Here is a 21570-nt window from a genome sequence, read left to right as displayed (position 1 = left end):
GCTTCTGTCTGATGCATGCTGATTTCGCTGTTTGGCATATAAGTAATGCTGTGTTGTAGGCAATTTGACGACACCTTTTTGGGTATGGCTGGTATTGCTCCTAGCATGTCCTCCTGCATTCTTCTTTGAACCAGGGTTGACTTCCCTAACATGGTGGCAATGGTAGAGTGGGGATATGCCAGATCATGAGGTTACAGATTGTGGTAGAGTCCAATTCAACCTCATGGTTGCCTAGTCTTATTGATCTGTTTGAAATCTATCCCATTTAGCACGGTGGTACTGTCACACGATACTTGGTACATAACAAACACAACAAGAGGGGATGCACTTCTAGATTTAGTTTTAGGAAATGAAGCTGGGCAAGTGGATGAAGTGGCAGTGAGGAACCATTTTGCAGATAATGACCGTAATATAGTTAGATTTCACATCATTATGGAAAAAGACAAAGGTAGAACAGAATTAAATTGGAGGAAGACAAATTTTACAAAGCTGAGGTGAACTGGCAACAGTGGACAGGATACAGGTTTTTCAAAGAAAAAACTGTCAAATCACTGGGAGGCATTCAAAGGTGAAATTCTACGGGCGTAGTGTAGATATGTCCCCGTAAAGCAAAAGGGTGATACTGCCTAATCCTGAGCCCCCTGTTTATTCAGAAGCATACAGACCAAGATAAAGCAGAAAAAGAAAGCTTATAACAGTCACAAGAGACTTGATACTGTAGAAAGTACAAAATGAAAATTAGGAAAGCTAAGATGATGCAAAAAATTATTGGTAGGTAAAATCTTAAAATGTTTTACCAGTACATTAAGAGCAAGCGATGTAGATGGTAGCTATTGGGTTGATGCAAAGTTCTCGAATACTTTGTTTTTGTCTTCACCAAGGAGCGGGATGATGCAGACCTTCTAGTTAAAGGAGAGTGTGAAATAAGCATAGTGAGAGTGGAAGTATGGAGGGACTGACCTACTTGAAGGTGAATAAATCACTGGGACCTGAGGGATTGTATCTCGGGCTGTTGAAGGAAGCCAGGGAGGAAACAGCGGATGCCCTGAGGATCATTTTCCAACCCTCCCTGGATATAGGTGAGGTCAGTAAGAAGTCTCACAACACCAGGTTAAAGTCCAACAGGTTTATTTGGTAGCAAATACCATAAGCTTTCGGAGGGCTGCTCCTTCGTCAGATGGAGTGGAAATGTCACGTCCCAGAGGATTGGTGGTCTGCAAATATACCATTATTTTTAAAATAGTGCGAGCAATATGCCAGAAAACTATAGGCCGGTCAGTCTCTGTCACTTAGGCACGTGTTGATCAGGGATAGTCAGTGTGGATTTATTCGGGGAAGATTGTATCTTACTAGTTTAATGGACTATTTTGAGGAAGTAACAAGGTGGATTGATGAGGGTAGCGCTGTGCATGTTGTCTACATGGATTTCAGGAAGGCTTTTGACAAATCCCACATGGAAAACTGGTCAGAAAAGTAAGATCTCGTGGCATACAGAGGAAGGTGGCAGGTTGGATCCAAAATTGGCTCAGTGACAGGAAACAAAAGGTAATGGTCGATGAATGTTTTGCAAATAGAAAATGGTTTCCAGTGGTGTCCCACAGGGCTCTGTGTTAAAACCCTTGCTGTTCATGATATACATTAATGAATTAGACTTAATGTGAGAGGCATGATTGGAAAATTTACAGATGACACAAACATTGGCTGTGTAGTTAGTGAAGAGCATAGTTGTCAACTCCAGAATTATATCAATGGTTTGGTTGAGTGGGCGAATGTGACAAATGGAATTCGGTCTCAATGTGTGAAGTATACATTTGAGGAGGGCAAGCAAAGAAATGCTCAATAAATGGGAAGATACTGAGAGGGATTGAGGAAGTGAGAGACCTTGCAGTGATGTAATGATGGAACTATATAAAACACTGGTTAGGCCACAGCTGGAATTTCGTGTACAGTTTTGATCACATTACAGGAAGGACATAATTGCTCTGGAGAAAGGATAGAGGAGTCTTAGAAAAATGTTGCTAGGGTTTGAAAATTAGAGCTATGAGGAGAGATTGCATAAACTTGGGTTGTTTTCCTTGGAATAGAGGAGGAACAGGGGTGACCTCATTGAGGTATGCAAATTTGAGGGGCCTGGACGGGGAATAGACAGGAATGACTCTTTTCCCATAGCTGAGTGGTCAGTTACCATGGAGTATTGATTTCAGATGATCGGTAAAATAAATAGAGGGGACCTGAGGAAAACCTTTTTCACCAGAGGATAGGGTGCTGGGAGTCTGGAATTCACTACCTACATTTGTGGTTGAGGCTGAAACGCTCTAAAGGTACCTGAATCTGCATATTAAGTACTCTGACCTACAAGCTATAGACCAGGTTCTGGAAAGTGAGAGTTAAATGAGCAGTTATATTATTTTCTCTTTTTTTGGCTGGCGCAGACACAATGGGTGACACGGTGGCACAGTGGTTAGCACTGCTATCTCACAGCGCTAGAGACCGGGGTTTGATTCCCAGCTTGGGTCACTGTGCAGAGTCTGCACGTTCTCCCCTTGTCTGCATGGGTTTCCTCCAGGTGCTCCGGTTTCCTCCCACAGTCCAAAAGACATGCTGGTTAGATGCATTGGCCAAGTTAAATTCTCCCTCAGTGCACCCGAACAGTGGCCGGAGTGTGGTGACTAAAAGATTTTCTTAGTAACTTCATTGCAGTGTTAATGTAAGCCCACTTGTCTCACTAATAAATGAACTAAACTAAAATGGGCCTCTTTCTGCACTACTGTAACCTTTCTATGGTTCTATGTTTCTACAATACAATGGAGGGTATCCTCATTGTGAAGACAGGACTTCTGTTGATCATATTGCCTCCAATTGATCACAAGCTAATCCAGTGGCAGAATGACCCATGATAGCCATGGAAAAATGAATTTCATTTAGCTGATATGTCTTTTGAGAGAGTAAAAATTTCAGGTCCAACATTAGTGTTCCCTCTAAGCTATGCCGGGACGTGGCTGCACAACAGTGTAGCCTGTATTATGCAGTGCAATAAAGAGACTATACACGACAAAGAAGTTTAATAGATGACAATAGGCAATGCCCTCTTCTCTTTCCTTGATTAAGGAGGTTTTGATCACTTACTATATTAGGGAAGGTAAACCCTTCCCACTCCACCCTCAACTCCCCCTGCACTGCGATGTTCCCTGAGGTAATAAAACCAGTAATACATGTGGTTGCAATGAGCAAGTTTTAAAAAAATTATTTACATGAATGCAGAGCAAGAGTGTCCCTCATGACCCCACTTTCATAGAACACAGTCTACTGATGACCAGGCATCCTTTGCTCCTGCTCCTTTGTGCCAGGTACGATTCTAGATTTCCCTCCATTCCTCACTGACTTGGTGCCACACTCGAGTCAAATGTTGCCTTGATGCCAAGGACAGTTACCCTTCCTTTCTGGAAATGGGCTAATTTCCAAGATTGGAGCAAGGCTATGATAGACTAATGATGTAGGCAATGCTACGAAAGTAGGTGATTTTTTTGATGGAATGGATATGAGCTCAGGTATGAGTGATTTAATGCACCAAGTTTGTGAACAGTCTAAGTCAGTTTGAGCCAGTGAATGGAGAATGGAATAGAACACTTAGAACCATTGAAACCCTACAGTGCAGAAGGAGGCCATTCGGCCCATCGAGTCTGTACCGACAATAATCTCACCTAGGCCCTATCCCCGTCGCCTCACATATTTACCCCACTAATCCCTCTAACCTATGCATCCCGGGACACTAAGGGGCAATTTAGCATGGCATGCACCTAACCCGCACATCTTTGGACTGTGCAGGAAACCGAAGCACTCGGAGAAAACCCAGACACTGGGAGAACATACAAACTCTGCACAGACAGTGACCTAAGCTGGGAATCAAACTCAAGTCTCTGGAGCTGTGAGGCAGAGTGCTAACCACTGTGCCGCCCTGGGCAAGGTTTGGCAGAATTTGCAGTGACAGCTGAAGATGATGGCTTCAGCATTCCCAATGTTTAATTGAAGAAATTGTGGCTTATCCAAGTCTGGGTGTTTGTCAGTGGAAGACTGAGGCAGCTGGTGGAGTGATGTGGATGTCTTCATTGTACATAATGGAGCTTACCCCATGGCCGTGGATGATGTCAACCTGAGGCAGCAGTTAGATGATAAAGAAGTGGGGCCAACAATAGACAATGGTGCAGGATGAGAGGCCATTGCTGGAGATGCTCTGTATAGGCAAGATTGGAACCAAGTGAGGATAGAAATACACTGATGAAATGTGTGGGTGAAATGGTGTTGGAAGGTGCACAGCATCATTACTGTCAAAGAGGATGTCATTTGTGACTTTTATCAGGGATGTTTTGGTATATTGACATGGATAGAGACCTGAATGGAACAATTCAAACTTGGAGATTGAGAAATTAGGTAAAGATGCATGTCAGATTGAAGGGTAGTGAAAAACAACTTTGACAGCTGAATGAATGATGTGCATTTTGGTGACAAATTCATCGTGTAGGTTATAGTATTCTGTCCTAAAATTACATTGAACGCCAAGGCTCCTTGGGGAAAACTCATTGGAAAATTCAGCATTTTCCTGTGGTGCCAGATCTTTTGGCCTTGAAACAAATTGCTGTAGCCAAAATGAACTGGCCTTTGAACAGTATTTGCTGGCCTCTGCTGTTCAGTGTCTTTTGTACAAGAGTTCCTCTTGCTAATCACTATCCAGTGACGTCTGTGAGAATTTAAAGGAAGCTTCATAAAATGGCTGCTATTTAAATGTATTAGATATTTATCCAAAAGATGTGAAATAAAGTAGGCACTAATGTACAGCAGGTGTGCAGGGATTAAAAGATTAGCTTGCTGGCTGCCTATTTACAGGCTGATGTTCATTTGGAGCTATTAACAGTTCATTGCTGGAACGCAAGGAAAGCTTTTTAATAATAAGTACATTTTGAACCTGAATTACATGTGTAAACATGGGGATATTAAATTTTAGGTGGTTCTAGTTAAAATGATAAATCATTATAGATTCTAATGTAACACGGTGTTAATATCACAGTTTGAGCAAGCACGTTTGCCTGGCTTTTCCTCATTGTAAGTAATTTTATTTCAAATATGGACACCATGACTGATTTTGAATATGTTGTTTTAAGATGTCTGATTTGTTGAATGTGGTACCTGTCTAGCCTAATTGTTTTATGTAGATTAATGCTTCAGTTCAGCTCATTGTTATGCTAGTTGATCTGTCCTCATTACATCAAACACACATGTACAGGTATGTATGAAATCTGAAAATGGTGGTGTTGTGGTAATGTCACTGGATTAGTAATCCAGAGGCACAGGATAATACCCTGGGGATACAGGTTCAAACCTCACCATGGCAGCTGCTGGAATTTAAATTCAGTCAATAAATCTGTAATATAAAGCTTATCACAATAATGATGACTATGGCCACAATAATTAGTTGTTGTACCAATCCATCCAGTTCCCTTGCTTTTGGGAAGGAAATCTGTCATCCTTATCCGGTCTGGCCTACCTATGACTCCTGGCTCAACAGCAATATGACCCTTGACTGCTCCCTCAAATGGCCCAGCAAGCCTTCCAGTTTAAGGGTAGTTGGGGATGGGCAACAAATGCTGGCCTTGCCAGTGATCTTCAGACTTCATGAAAGAAAGAAAATGCTAGAACACGGAAAAGGTCAAATATCTGAAGAGAGAAAGAATTGGTGTTTCAGCTTGATGTAGGTGTCCAGTTCTGGTCGCCACACTACCAGAAGGACGTGGAGGCTTTGGAGAGAGTACAGAGGAGGTTTACCAGGATGTTGCCTGGTATGGAGGGGCTTAGTTATGAGGAGAGACTGGGGTTGTTCTCCCTGGAAAGACGGAGGAGGGGAGACTTAATAGAGGTGTATGAAATTATGAAAGGCATAGATAGGGTGAACGGTGGGAAGCTTTTCCCCAGGTCGGTGGTGACGTTCACGAGGGGGTCATAGGTTCAAGGTGAAAGGGGGGAGGTTTAACACATATCAGAAGGACATATTTTACACAGAGGGTGGTGGGGGCCTGGAATGCGCTGCCAGGCAAGGTGGTGGAGGCGGACACACTGGGGACGTTTAAGACTTATCTAGATAGCCACATGAGCGGAGTAGGAATGGAGGGATACAAAAGAATGGTCTAGTTTGGACCAGGGAGCGGCATGGGCTTGGAGGGCCGAAGGACCTGTTTCTGTGCTGTTTTGTTCTTTGTACTCTTAACTTCTTTTACTCTCTCCGTAGGTGCTGCCTGGCCTGCAGAGTATTTTCAGCATTTTCTGTTGGTTTTATTTGATTTCCAGTATCCCGTAATATTTTGCTTTTGAATGAATTTTCTTTCCTTCCTTGTTGTCTATCTCAGTATAATGTGTCTTTGTATCTTTATTATAGTTTAAATGCCTGGTGTATGGCATGCACTTCCTGTAAATGTTGCAATTGTTTCCTGTCCTTTTTCTCGTTACTTTTTTCCATCTGTAACAGTTTAAAATCTAGAGTTTCACCCTGTCCCCAAGGACAATAGGTGGTGCTGTTCTTCCATTCCAAGTGCCCATGCTCTTTTTTTCATATTCCCTTCTCCTATATCTTCCTATCATACAAGCCACTGTGACTGTATTTCCAGCTGTTCCATCACTTAGCTCTGAGGTGCTGAAATAGTAAAAACACAACAGATTTGACCAATCTATAAACCAGGAAATGTGCCTAATACTTGCAGTTATATTTCCACTGTTCTCTCACCGTACGATCTCCTCCAAGGATTTCCACACCCAGCAAACTCTCTCCCTAATAAATCCACACTCTGTTAATTCTGTCTATGTCCCACAACAATCGTTTAGTTTTCTGTCTTAATAATCATGTTCACTTAATAAATCCACACTCTGTTAATTCTGTCTATGTCCCACAACAATCGTTTAGTTTTCTGTCTTAATAATCATGTTCACTTTGTAATTTTTACAAACCAGGCTTGCAGTGTGTATATTTATTATGTTGTGTATAATATACATTGTGTATTTTAAGTAAATTTTCCCAGCTTATTGCTGTGCCTCATCCAGTACATCACCATCATCACTTCCTGCTTGAATTTAGATGAGCAAGTTTTCATTATTTCATTCTAGCTTTTTTGCACTGCTATGCCCTGTTCTGTCAGGTATTTTTTTTTAAAAAAAGATTGCTGATTCACTACATTACCCCTTTTCCATGCCTGTATTTGTCGTGATAAGTAAGCAAAAGTGCATCAGTGAAATGCAATTTTGTTACTTTGCCAGATAAGCCTTGTTTTTAGCGGAGGTCAAATATTCAGTATTGCTTGTGCTAATGGTCGGAAGAATATACCTCTGCTTTGAATCAAGGAGTTCCTTTTGGGATTTAGATCTCAAACCTTGAGCAAAACTGAAGCAGTTTGTGTATTGAAGTTGAATTGCAAGCCTTTAGCTTTCATCTTCAGGTTTTCTATAATACTGTAATGTATTTTCACATGTGCATGCACAATGCAGCTCATCTGATTCATTTGGTATTACGTAGGACCAAGGTTTAACTGCTGTTTGCAGTGTTTGACCTGGATAATATGGTCACGTGACTGTTACTGGCGAGGTTATTTACAGCAGCAATTTACTAGTTAGTATTTTGGCTTATTTGTTGGAGGGATAGGAGAGAAGGTGTTCACGAAGAATCCACAAAACATCTGCTGCTTTTTGTGCTTGTTGATCATCTTATTCTGATGTGGAATCAGATGTTTTTATTATCATAGTTTTGATTTTGAAGTAATTTACTTTTACTAAGAATATAGCTAGCATTGCCCTGAAAAATGTTTAGCTCTATTTACAATATAACTGTTTATAAACTATTAACTGGTTTATGAAATGACAAACTATACCATTTATCAGTCATCTTGCAATAACGGCTGTGTTTCTTAAAATATAAAGTTACCTTAAAATTAATGTGCATGTAATTTACTGCTGAATAAAGTACAAATTACAGTTTTGGTTGACACTGCAGGTTTTCATTTCTGAACATGATATGGAAACTTGTAGCTATAATGTAAAATGTAATTTAATCTTGGTTATCTTTTTACAGATATGCCAATATTTGGTCACTGTCCAGCGCATGATGATTTTTATCTGGTGATGTGTAATCATTGTAATCAGGTTGTAAAGCCCCAGGCCTTTCAAGCACATTTTGGTGAGTTCAAAGTTTACTCAATACATATTTTGCTCAACATTGTATCCTCAATGCAAGATGTCCCACGTGATATTTTGCCTCTGACATTGTGTACCCATTGTTCTTTTACAAACTCATCTGCTTAGTTGGCTTGGCCTTGACAAATTGCTACCACGAAGGGCAGGAAAAGCTTAAAAATGGAAAATTGTTAGAGATGATTATAGACATGGGTTGCTTTGTTGCCGTCAATAAAGCTTGTGTATCCATTTCCCAAAATTAATCAGAACTATATACAAATCAGAATTACTTCTAACTGGTGGCCAAGTGGAGCAGTATTTTCAGGTAATATTGCAGGGCTTCTAAATAAGTACAAATTTTGCCATCGGGTTTAATTCCGAATAGAAGCTTTGCAAATGCTTTATTATAGTATTTAACTTAACCATGAGATTTACTCTGATGGAATATCCTACAGGTAGACTTGCCAGCTCTGGCTGGATGCATTCCTGAAGGAGTTAATGTAAGCCCTTCCCCTCTTCACTGCCCCCCCAGTGCCCCCACATTGATCACCCAACATGTCCTCCATGAAGCTCTGCCATCCCACAGCAAATTGGCTGGAGTTCACTGTACGTTAAAGCCTGTTCCTAAGGCACTGTCAAAACCTGTTCACTTTACTGATGAATCCCTTCCTATGAAAAATATTTTTAAGAGCAGCGTGAAATTTTCTGTGTTCTTGCGATCGTGTTCCGCCCTGTTTTGTGAGCATGGTTTCCCTAATGCAGTGCTTCATGCCTTTGAGAATTCTGAATCATCATGAAGAGCCAAGTGGTAAGTTAGAAACCTAATGACAAATTTTGTAAGGGAAAAAAAGTTGCAAGTAGTTTTCCTAGATAGTGGGCAACTTGTGATTGTCAACAATTTTGTCTCGAATTTGTGGAACCGAGTCATGCTACAATCAATATATCTGTTCTTTGGTCCAAGCTTTGTTCTGTGATGTCTTCATTCTGTAATAGGGTGACTTCTGGAGGTTGGTTTAGCTTCCTTTCATGATGGAAGAGTCTGTTTTAGCTGAGACAGTGTATTGTAAAATATGGTATGCACGTTTCTGCTCCATTACTGTTGTTTTGGTTTAAAGCTTTTTTTTTATATGTTGCACAAATTTGTCATTGGTGTTTGGAGCACATAAAATATTCAAGGCATCACCAGACTAATCAAAGTTACTTCAACAATCCAAAAATGTCTGTATAATAGACACTTAGATTTCTTTCTGTCTGGCACTTCTGACTCAGTACCATTAGAATCATAATTAGACGTCTTGAGATGATGAGCCATGGTTTTTAGCTGAATTACTGTCTCCTGTAAAGTCAACGTGGTGTGCTGGACTGATGCAGGAGGTGACACACTTTTAGGGTCATCACACGTTAGCTGTATGCCTGTAAAACTGTTGACAGAACTTGTCTGTCTCAAAATGTATAATTCACTACACTGGGAAGTCCAATAATTATGTAAAATAATAATTATATGTCCCCCACTGATGGTTTGCGTACACTAATTAAAGAAACTGCAGCTCGGATGATGCTTCTGGCACTTCCTGCTGCTTAGGCTAAGGAACAAAACAAGTTGCAGTGACTTTTACAGTCGTAGGTAGGTCAGTTAGCTGTCAATCCAATGTGTTGACAAACATTTAACCTAACTATTTTCAAATAAACCTCTTGCATATGGATAAAAGTAGAGAATTTATTATTGTGAATTTTGATTTCTCTCTTGCTACATGTCAGCATTTCCTGTTTACTTCCCCTCTGTTTCTCGGCGTGCTGCAAATATTATGATGATTGTTGCAGTTGGAGAGACTTTTCAAAGACTTGTAGCTCTAGTTTTGGGACATTTTAAAAATGGGTAGCATAGCAAACTAGATGGTGTAAACCTATCCACAAATAATATAAGAACATAAGAGCAGGAACAAGCCGTACAACCCCTCGAGCCTGCTTCATTATTCAATAAGATCATGATTGATCTGATTTTGGCCTCAACTCCACTTTCTTGCCTGTTACCCATAAGTTTTGACTCCCCAAAGTTTAAAAAGCTGTCTTATCACAACTGTGAATGTATTCAATAACTCAACCTCCAAAGAATTCTGGGGAGAGAATTCCGAAGGTTTATGACCCTCCTCATTCCCACTCAGAATATTATATGTTTTCAATAAAATCACCACCTCCTCCTAAATGCCAATAAGTATAGGTCTAACCTACTCAACCTATTATTAGACAACCCTTTCATCCCAGGGATCAGGTTGATGAACCTTCTCTGAACTGCCTCCAATGTTAGTACATCCTTCCTTGAATAAGGAGACCAAAACTATGCACAATAATCTAGGTGTGGTCTCACTAACATCCTGTACAGCTATAATAAGACTTCCCTACTTCTCCATTCCATACTCCTCACATTTCATTTGCCTTCCTATTTTATTGCATGCCAACTTTTCATGTTTCATGTGCAAGGACCACCCAGATCCTTCCATGGAGCAACATTCTGTAGTCTCTCCCATTTAAATAATATTTTGTGTTTCTTCTGCCAAAGTTGTTAACCACATATTTTTCCACATTATGTTCCCATCTGCCAATTTTTTCTGCACACTTCGTCTGCAAAATGTCCTCCACTACAACTTGCTTTCCTACATCAAATTTGTGTACACTACGTTTGGTCCTTTCATCCAAGTCATTGATATAATTAGTTCAGGCCTCAGCACTGATCCCTGCTACTAGTCACAGTTTGCCAACCTGAAAATGACGCATTTACCCCGACACCCCAATTTCTGTTAGTTAGCCACTACTGGATCCATGCACTCTTTTTGTGCAGCCGCCTTTTATGTGGCACCTTATTGAATTACTTTTGAAAATCCAAATACATGACTGGTTCCCCTTTACCTACCCTCCTGTTATCTCCCCAAAGAACATTAATACACTTGTTAAACACTATTTTTGTTTCACAAATCCATGTTGACCCTCCTGATTTCCAAATGTCCCACCAGTAATTCCTTAATAATGGATTCCAACAATTTCCCAGTGGCAGATATTTGGTTAGCTGACCTGTAGTTCCCTGGTTTCTGTCCCCCTCCTTTCTTCGGTACAGCTGTTAACTTTGTAGATTTCTAATTCACTGGGACCATTCCAGAAAGTAGTGAATTTTGCCACATTGCAACCAATGCATCTCATATCCTGGCAGCTACTTCTTTTCAGTCTCTAGAATGTAGGCCATTAGGCTCAGAGGTCTAGTCGGCCTTTAGCCTCTTGAAATTGTAGTACTATTTTTTGTAGTGATAATTGTTTAAAATTAAGATCATAACTTTTTACCCCCTGATTTTCTATTATTATTCGGATGCTTTTTGTCTTCTACTGTGAAGATAGATACAAAATCTCACTTTCCTTGTCTCCCATTATTAATTCCTAGCCTCAGCCAAGGAACCAACATTTATTTCAGCTACTCTCTCGTGTTTGAAGTCCTTAGAGTAAACTATGAAATATAAAAACTATTTTTTCTCTCATTCTTTTGGTCATCCTTGGTCTGTCTTTGCTGATTTCTTTTTTTTCCCTGAGTTTCTGGTTTCTGGTCTACCATTAATCTTGGCAACATTATATGCTTTTTTTCTCTCAATGGATTAGATCTTTGAGAATTATGAAATATCTCAACGTTTTCCAGTGCTTGTACCAATCTATTTCCCCAGTCCACTTTAGCTAACTACCTTTGAATTTTGGGTCTGATTACAAATGTATAAACTCTCAAATTGGGTATTAAATTCTGTCATGTTTTAACTACCCTTCCAGCGAGGATCCTTGATTGTATGATCATTAATGATTCCTGTTCCACATTATCAGATCTAAAATAGCCTGATCCCTGATTGATTCAACAGTGTATTGCTCTAAGAAACTATGGCGCGCGCGCACGCACACGCACTGAACTTCTTTTCAAAGCTACCATTGCCAGTTTGATTTGTCGAGCCGATGTGAAAGTTATTGCAGTACCTTCTCTTACAAGCCGCCATGACTTATTGATTTACACTGCTGTGTAGCTGCAGTTAGGAGGCCCATTGACCACTCCCACTGGTGACTGCTTTCCCTTGCTATTTGTTATCTCCACCCAAACTGAATCTACATCTTGATCTTATGAACCACAAATATTTCTCACTACTGTACTGATTTCATCCTCTTTAACAGAGCTGGCCCATTTCCTTTACATTTTTTAAGAATAGGCAGAAAGGTGAAGTTTCCATGAATCTTCAGTCTCCGTTCTTGGACACCTTTCAACCACATCTCTATTAGCTCTCAAATCATACCCATTTATTTCTATATATGCCATCAATTCACTTATTCCGTTACAAATACTGCATTCATTCTGATGAGCTTTTTCTCTTGTTTTGCCATTTTTCCCCACTCATGTTGCTATTTGCTGGTGCACTTTTCTGTTTGTGTGCTCTGTCCCTTCTGTCCTACCCTGGTTATCTACTCAAATTACTACCCTGAGCTGTTACCATTTCTCTCTAACTTCTAAATTTTCTCTCACTCAAACTTCCCCCATTATTATTAATTTAAAGCCCTATCTGCAGACCTGTTTATTTGATTCTCCAGGAAACTAGTCTCAGAAGAGTTCAAGTGAAGTCTGTCCCAATGAAGCATTTCCCTCTTTCCTCCGTATTGGTGCCAGTTCCCTATGAATTGAAACTCATTTCTCCCACAGCAATATATGAGCCACACATTTAACTTTCTGACCTTATTGACCCCATGCTAATTTGCTTGTAGCTCAGATAATCCAGAGTTTATCATCTTGGTAATTCTGCTTTTCAGTTTAGCCCTAAGCTGATCATACTCCCTCAGCAGAACCTCTTTCTTAGTCCATTCTGTATTATTGGTACCTACTTGGGCCTCTACAAAGGTATATTTTCCCCTCCAATATCAAGTTCTCCAGCACCAAGGAGGTGTCCTTAAACATGATACAAGGTAGATAACAGCTTTTGGGACTCATTCTCAGACGCAGAGAACAACATCTATCTCCCTTGCACTCTAAACTTGAATGCCCACCTTTACTGCAGTGCTGGGGTCAGTTTGCTCATCCTATCTGCACTCCCTGCTCTATCCACACAGGCTGCAGGAACTTTGTACCTGTTGAATGAATGCAGGAACTGAGGATTCTCTAAAGTTATCTTCTGGGTACCCATTTTTTGTAGTCGCACCCTCTTGTCCCTGAGCTGAAGTATTTAACCAATGGGCTTTGACAGCCTCCTGAATCAGTGTCCAGGCAACTTTCTCTCTCCCTAATGCATCACAGTCTGAAGCTTCCATGCCAGCTCTCAAACTCTTGAGCTGAAATTCATTTGAGCTACAGATGCTTGCTGCCCATGTCGATGACACAAATGTCCAATACACTCATATTCTGCAGCTGCAAACTATTACCTAGCCTGCCATCTCTATTGTATTTTTAATTTTTTCAAGTTTTAAAATATCACTCAAATATCTATGGTTTTTAATCTAAGTAATAAGCTTATTTAATGTATTAAATTTAGTTATATGCTTTTAGATTTTACCTTTCTGTAACTTAGCCGAAATCCTAATTTAACCTTTTTATCTAGCAAGCAGCACCTCCTGCCCCCACCTCAACAACTTCACCCACTCACCAAATTGCCTTGTGTTCTGGTGAAATCTGCATTCAGTGTGAAGCTGTTGAGCTAATACTCCCATTAATTCACTTGCTGTTTTACTTACTCCAAATGAAGTATTTAATTTCTTGGCTCCCAAGTTTCAACCGAAGCTAGAGTTTTTAGAGTGAAAAATATGGAAAAGAGGAGATATCTTCACTAATCAATTATTTACTTTCCTGTGAAAAATTTGATTTTTTTTCAAACTCTTGATTAGAGTATGGTCCATGCATTCCCAAAAGAACTCTTTACATCCTGTTCAGGTCTTGCTTTACTCCCTCATGCTATTCGGTTGTATCTTCAGTTCACCAATGGGTTCTGTTTATAAAACTAGTTTTACGAACAACAGAATAAATGCAGAAATACCTGCCAGAATCTCTTTATTGCTGAAAGTGCAATTTGGCACTAAAAGCTCTGGTTATGGCATAAAATGAATTTTTCAAGAATGTAACTTAAAGTTCTGTTGCGTGGCTTTTAGATGTTGCATTGGAGGTTCTTTGTTTGCTTGATTCTGTGTTTGCGTTTTTCTCATTAAAAGAAAGTGCCTATAAATTTTGCAGTGCAGTATCGTTTTCCATAGAGAACATTTGCAGTGAATTCTACTGCTTGGACCAGGAACCCAGATAGCCAGGGTTTGGCTGCCGCCTTGGCAGTATTAATTTGCAGGCTTCAAGTTGGATAATTTGCATTAACAGGAGGACCATGTGAAGGTTGCTGTCTCCCCAACAGCAGAGTTTACTGCTGCTCAATCTGGCTCAGGAGCTGCACACAAACGTAGTGGATATTCACCTCCAGGAAGTCATGAGGATTATCTCTGGGATGTTGAGACCCAGCACAGATGGTGTGGCTTCCTGTGCTGGCACATATCGAGCCTCTTGATGTCTACAGGGAAAACCACCTCATCACAGGACCTGGAAAAATGTCCACCGACTCCATCTGAAGTTCTCATAGTTCCTACTGGAACACATTTCACACCATGTAACCTGGCAATGGCCCCAAATCGCAATGGTTCACCAGCTGGTTGACTACAAATACCACTAAATACAACCTGATAATTGACAGTGATGAAGTCTTGTGTTTCAATCTTGTTGGTAAATCTTGACAATTCTCAACCACTTGAGGACAGGCTGGGAAGATGTGTTCGTTGGCTCCATAAGTGAAACACGAGGAAACCATCTAGATCAGACCATTGCTCACACACTGAACTTCTGCTCTGAGAGATCCATTCTCAGCCATAGTTATTGAATGGATTGTTAACCTCAACATCGAACTATAACTCTTCCCCCCCCAAAAAAAGACCTACTCTTTGGGCAGGAAATAAAAATGGCCACCTTTTTAATACTGTTTTAAAGTAGAGCCGGTTTCTATATCTTTTTTTCAATTAATATACTCTGTACAAGCCCACCCCAGATTTCATTCCTGCATGGCAGAGCACTTTCTGGCAATCACCCAGTTTCACATTACTAAGACCACAAAGCTAGCATATAGTGAATAATTGAAGGGAGGAGTACCTTTACCAATCTGTAAATAAACCAACTGTGATGGTGTAAGCAAGCAATGAACCTGGTCCTATATGGACCTAAGGCTTATGTCAACTTGACTTTGCTGCTTCAGTTAATGTGGACGCTTCACTGAGGAGCCCTGTTCATTTTTTAAAATGGGTTTTTCACCTCAAGGCAAGAACTTCATAAATAAACAATTCTCTGGAAGTATAGAATTGCTCCCTCATTAATTTTGTCACCTCAATCTTGTTGATTGTGAGTTCTATCTACACGTATTGTAAATTCCTTATCTACCTGAAGAATGGTTTTTCAAACCCATTAAATGTTGAGAGCAAACATTCGATAATCCCAGTTCTGTTAGGAACACGGTTGTTCGCTTTGTTAAGCAATGTTACACATTAAATCGGAATCTCCCCTATTAATGGGGGTTGGTAATTTAACGATTCTGGGAATTTTTTCAAAATGTTAAATTCCTATTTTGATCGTCATTCTGAAGGTGCTCCTTTATTTCAAACATTAAATATGCTTCTTTAGAGAACATTAAGTCTGTTATTAATGGTGCTTTGCTTGGAGACATTGTCTTTAAGTGTGTGTGTGTTCATTATTTTATGCTGTTCAGTTCTATTTGGTTTTGGAACTTATAAGGCAATACTCTGAATTAATAATTGCTGTACAGATTTGATTCCCGATTTGGAGATCAGCTTTTAAAGAATTCACTTTATTCCGCAATCACTATTTGGATGTGTTTATTCTGTCGTGTACTTTAATATTTCCCATCTTTCTGAGAAAATAGCAATTACCTCACTTAGAGATGTTTAACTTCACCAAGACATTTTGGATTAAATAAACCTTTGCAACTGGAAAGACTAACAATATGTAAGTGCAAATTTTGGTAGTGTTTGGTTTAGAAACTATAATGTAGTTTGCATATTAAAATTGAATTGTGGATAGAATTGTTTGAATTCGAACTGGGAAGAGATGTAGAGGGAAGATGTTTTCTTGTTTGTTTGCTATTTATAGTGAAATCGTAAATGTATGAGTCCATTTACCATGTTAATACAGCAAACCAAATAAATCTCCTAAAATACCTCAGGAAATGTTGGAAATACTCAGGTTAAGCAGCATTTGTGGAGGAAGAGTCAACACCTCAGGTTGATGACCTTTCATCAGAACTTGGGGCTTAGACAGCTGAATGTGTCACCACCAATGGTGGAGTGATTTAAAATTGGGATACTCAAGACCAGAATTAGATGAGCGCAGATTTCTTGGACGGTTGTGGGGCTGGAAGAGATTGCAGAGATAGGGAGGAGCAAAATCCTGTTGGGTGTTTGGAAATAGGGATGAGAATTTTAAAATCAAGAGGTTGCAAGACAGGGAGCCAGTTTCAGTCAGTAACCATAAGGGTGGTGCGAGAACAAGATTTGGTGTGAATTAAGGCACAGCCAGCAGAGTTTGAATGACCTCCAGTTTACAAAGGCTGGAATTTATATGGAAGATCAGCCAGAAGTGATTTGCAATTGCGTCTGCAGGTAATGAAGGCATAGGTGAGAGTTGCAGCAGGTGAGCTGAGATGGGCAAAATTAGACAATGTTATGGAGGTGGAAATTATCAGTCCAGTGGTGGCATGAATAAATGGTCAACTTGGTCAAATATGACAAGTTTGCGAACAGACTGGTTTAGTTTTAAGCAGTTGATAGGGAGAGAGAGATGGAGACAGTAGAGGGAATGGAGTTCAGTGCAGGCAAACCGATGGCTTCAGTGTTCCCAGTATTTAATTGGCAGAAAGTTCTGCTCATTGGTACTGAATATCAGATAATCAGTCTGATTTTAAAAACAGCGGAGGAGTGAAGAGAGATGTAAGGGTAGGATGTCTTCAACATTCAAGTAAAAACTAACACTACACTTCTGCATGATGTCACCCAGAAGCTGCATGTAAGTGAGAAATAGGAGGACGACCAAGGATTGATCCTTGGAGAACGCCAAAGGTAATGGTGTGGGAGCAGGAAGATAAGTCATTGCCACTGATACTCTCTCTCAGTAGGATTAGATAGATGAAAAAGGAACCAGCTGTGAACAGTCCCATTCGGCTGGATGCCGATGGGGAGGTATTGGAAGAGGATGGTGTGGTCATGTGTCAAAGGCTGCAAACAGGTCATAAAGGATGATGAAGCATATTTCACCTTTGTCGCAGTCACATAGGATGTTATTTGTGACGTGGATAAAAAGCCATTTCAGTTCTATGAATTAGTCAAGTTGGATATGGAAAGAGAGAGAAAGAAAAATGGATTTTGAAGGAATTCAGAGAAAGGAAATATAAGAACATCTTTGAAAATTCAATTTTAGAATCCCTTAATTTATTTCACAGTTCTAATTGTTGCATTTTTTGGACCTCCAAGGTTAAATGGCATTGCAGGAACATAAATATTGTTTAAGGTGTTGGGTGTAATTTAGAAGATCTTATTAAGGCATTTGTAGTATTGTGTAGTTCAACAGTAAGTGTTTGTTAACTGCTAGAAATTATATACATGGGTGCAGTAAAGGTTCAGGCTAAGAGTTGTCTCCATGCTCCTATACACTGCTCTGCCCAATGCTACACTAACCCCTAGGTGAGGGTAATGTGTTCTCTTATCGCTGTGGGTGATACCATACTCCGTCCCAGATCCTTGTACTAACACCTCCCACAAGGTCTTTATCTACTATATTTAAAGTTATCGCAGTTTTCCCCATGTATTTACATCATTACTACTTCACAATCTTTCCCCTACCTACCTTACACCCCCCCCCCCCCCCCCCCCCCGCCCCAATTTCTGAGTTTGTAGGTGCAGGTGGTCTGGAGGCCTTAACCCTTTTGTATCTTGCTTTCACTACTATCAGAGGAGTGGTAGGTTCTGTTGAATTGGAGTTGTTCTGGCACCGGGTATCGTTTCATCCTCTCTTTCCATTCATTAGCATTGAATCCCTCTTTGTTGATTCCCCAATTGGAGTGCTGTTTAGTTTATCCTGTTCTTTACAGAATGGATGAACTCTGGGCTGGTCTTTATAGTGTTTATTATTCTTTCATGCGGCTCACTGTGATGTATGCTGGGATGCAAGATGGCTCTTCCTGTTGAGGGTGTGACTTGGGAGGAAGCTTATCTTTGCACCTGGCTGTGTGATGTACTTTTGTCAATGGATGGCTGCTACTCATTCCCTGGTACAGTTATGCTGGATGGGGATTGCAGCGTCTGTCCTGTAGTTCCTGGGTATATATCTCCAACTGGTGTCGCAGCCGGAGGTTAAGGCTCTTCTCGTTGCTGGATCTTCACTGTCATCTATTAGAAGTAAACACAGTAAGAAGTTTAACAACACCAGGTTAAAGTCCAACAGGTTTATTTGGTAGCAAAAGCCACACAAGCTTTCGGAGCTCCAAGCCCCTTCTTCAGGTGAGTGGGAATTCTGTTCACAAACAGGGCATATAAAGACACAGACTCAATTTACATGAATAATGGTTGGAATGCGAATACTTACAGCTAATCAAGTCTTTAAGAAACAAAACAACGTGAGTGGAGAGAGCATCAAGACAGGCTAAAAGGATGTGTATTGTCTCCAGACAAGACTGCCAGTGAAACTCTGCAGGTCCAGGCAACTGTGGGGGTTACAGGTAGTGTGACATGAACCCAATATCCCGGTTGAGGCCGTCCTCGTGTGTGCGGAACTTAGCTATCAGTTTCTGCTCAGCGACTCTGCCGTCGTGTGTCGCGAAGGCCGCCTTGGAGAATGCTTACCCGAATATCAGAGGCCGAATGCCCGTGACCGCTGAAGTGCTCCCCAACAGGAAGAGAACAGTCTTGCCTGGTGATTGTCGAGCGGTGTTCATTCATCCGTTGTCGCAGCGTCTGCATAGTTTCCCCAATGTACCATGCCTCGGGACATTCTTACCTGCAGCGTATCAAGTAGACAACGTTGGCCGAGTTGCAAGAGTGTGTACCGTGTACATCTTTTAGAGGTGTCATGGTAATCTATTAGAGGTGTCATGGTAACCAACTGAGTGTTTGGCTGATCTAACCAATGATGGGTTTCTGGCACCTGTAACGAAAGTAGACAAACCTGCTCTGCAAAGACAGAAAGCAATTGAGAGCTAAAGTCCCAGTGGGAGAATCTTGTTAGAGTGCTCAGGACCTTGCATCACTATATAATTTATAACAGTGGTTGGTTGACTTCTGGTGTATTGAGGAGATTCGGGGCTGCACAGGCATCTCTGCTCAGGAGAGAAAAGACTGGTTACGGATGACATACATCCCCTTGAAGATTGGTTTGCTACCATACCTTAATAGTTCCAGAATCATGCCTATGACTAGGAGTCTGGTTCCTCTGAGCTGTTGAAATGGTGTGTATTGTTTGTAGCCAGAGGTATCTCAACCATACTACTTTTGTCTAATAGAACTGTAACACTGGCTCCTGTCCAGCTTAAAATTTGTGAAAAGGCCATTAACTCAGATGTATTCCTAAGAACATATCCAGGATATTTGACCTCACCCAAAAAGTAGAGTTTGTGACCTTTTAGTATGCAGTCTCGACCTCCTAGATCCTCTGGGAGTCTTGTGTGCATTTTGATATTTGAGCTTTGCACAACTTCTTCTGAAGGATCCTATTCCGTTGTGTTGAAAATGTAAAGCCTGAAATTGACAGACATCAATGACGTTTGTTCCACAGCACTGGCATGTTTTATCTACTGGTCAGTTAAGGTATTGCTTCCCATGACCAGGAGTGTCGCTGTTTCACGAACTGGACAGTGTGATGTAGTTTGTACCATGGTTTGTTTTCTCCCCTTTAATATGGATCTGTGTTGGAAAGGGGTTTCAGATTACCTGGCAATCTGGATGGCCCTCTCAAGGGTTAGACCTTCTTTCGTTTGAAACATGTTTGAGTGTGGGGGGTCTGCTGCTGCCACAATTATTCTATCCCTGATTAGCTCAGATTTCAGGCCATCGTAATCACAACCATCAGCCATTCTGGGCAGCTCGTTAATGAAGGAGTCAACAGATTTATTAAACTTGGCCAGTTCCAGGATTTTGTCGCTTTTATTAACATAAACATTGAATGTTTCTAAAACTTTATCAAATTTTGCAGTTGATTTGTTGATTAGTTATTATATAATTGGCTACCAAACCTACTGAATAAAATGGTGTTTGAACTTGTTCAGCTTCTGTCCTTTTATCCAGATCTGAAGGAACCGTGTATCTAAGGAATCTCTCTTCTCAAAGTTCCTAATTTTGTGATTTGATCTGAGCCTTGGATACGTCTATTGATCTGGAAGAGTGGAATTCTGATCCATGGTCAAAATGTTTTAATAGCATGTTTTAAAAGGTTTCCAAAAATCCAAGATGGCTCTACCATATGCTTCTTCACAAATGGTTTTCCCTGTGCTTGCCACTTTTGGCAGCCTGCTGCATTATTGGTGTTCACGATCTCCACATTTAAGTGTTCAGTAATGGCTGGATTAACAAGTTAGAGAGTCTTACCCGCATTAGCACTATGTTCTCAGGTTTACAAAGCAGTCGATCCTGACTTTTACTGTTTTTTTAAAATTGTCTACTCAGTTGTGATTAATTTTTAATTTGTTTTCTTCAGAGCGAGCTTGACTGCCACATGTTCAGCTGCTGATAGGGAATCTGGTTTTTTGGACTGCGATTTTAAAAGAAAATGTCTGACCACCGCAGTATTTAACCATTTTTCAGGATTTGTGCTGTCCAGCAATTTTAAATTTTAACTTCCCCTTGCTAGGTCTGTTAACTCTGCGCACACTGGGTATTGAAGCTGGACTTGCAGGGGATTCAGTGGAGTCTTCTGCTGCAGGAAAGAATTTAATTTCGGCCTTCGGTTTTCGAGCGTTTCTTTGGAGTTTTTCTCTGGTGGTTTCCTTTGGCGCTTTTGCTTCTTGAACTTTTCTTCAGGTCAGAATACAGCTTTGATCTTTCCTCCGTTTTCCAGGATTTTAATTTTCTTCAGACTCTGCAAGGTTTTAAGATGCCCCATTCACTGTCACTGTTGAAAGGTGTTGGATGTGGTTTGTTCATAGGTCTTATTAAAGTATTTGTAGTCTTAGTAGTTCAGCATTAAGTATTTACTAACTACTCCAACCGAATACATAAGTACAGTAAAGGCCCAAGTTCGGAGCTGTTTCCCTGCTTCATTCTACATTCTAAGGCTCTGTCAAA

At 40.5% G+C, this 21570-nt stretch overlaps 1 protein-coding gene across 1 annotated transcript in view; it reads left to right on the top strand.

Annotated features, from left to right (window-relative positions):
• atxn7 (ataxin 7) overlaps positions 1-21570 on the top strand; it is a 131254-nt gene that overhangs the window by 56734 nt on the left and 52950 nt on the right. The window contains exon 3 of the mRNA XM_078209512.1: positions 8105-8209. Within this exon, the coding sequence (XP_078065638.1) occupies positions 8105-8209 (105 nt within the window). The remainder of the gene's footprint in view (positions 1-8104; positions 8210-21570) is intronic.

This window comes from Mustelus asterias, chromosome 3, assembly GCF_964213995.1.
Source record: "Mustelus asterias chromosome 3, sMusAst1.hap1.1, whole genome shotgun sequence".
In the NCBI taxonomy this organism is placed as follows: Eukaryota; Metazoa; Chordata; class Chondrichthyes; order Carcharhiniformes; family Triakidae; genus Mustelus; species Mustelus asterias.
This window is presented reverse-complemented; position numbering and strand designations above follow the sequence as displayed.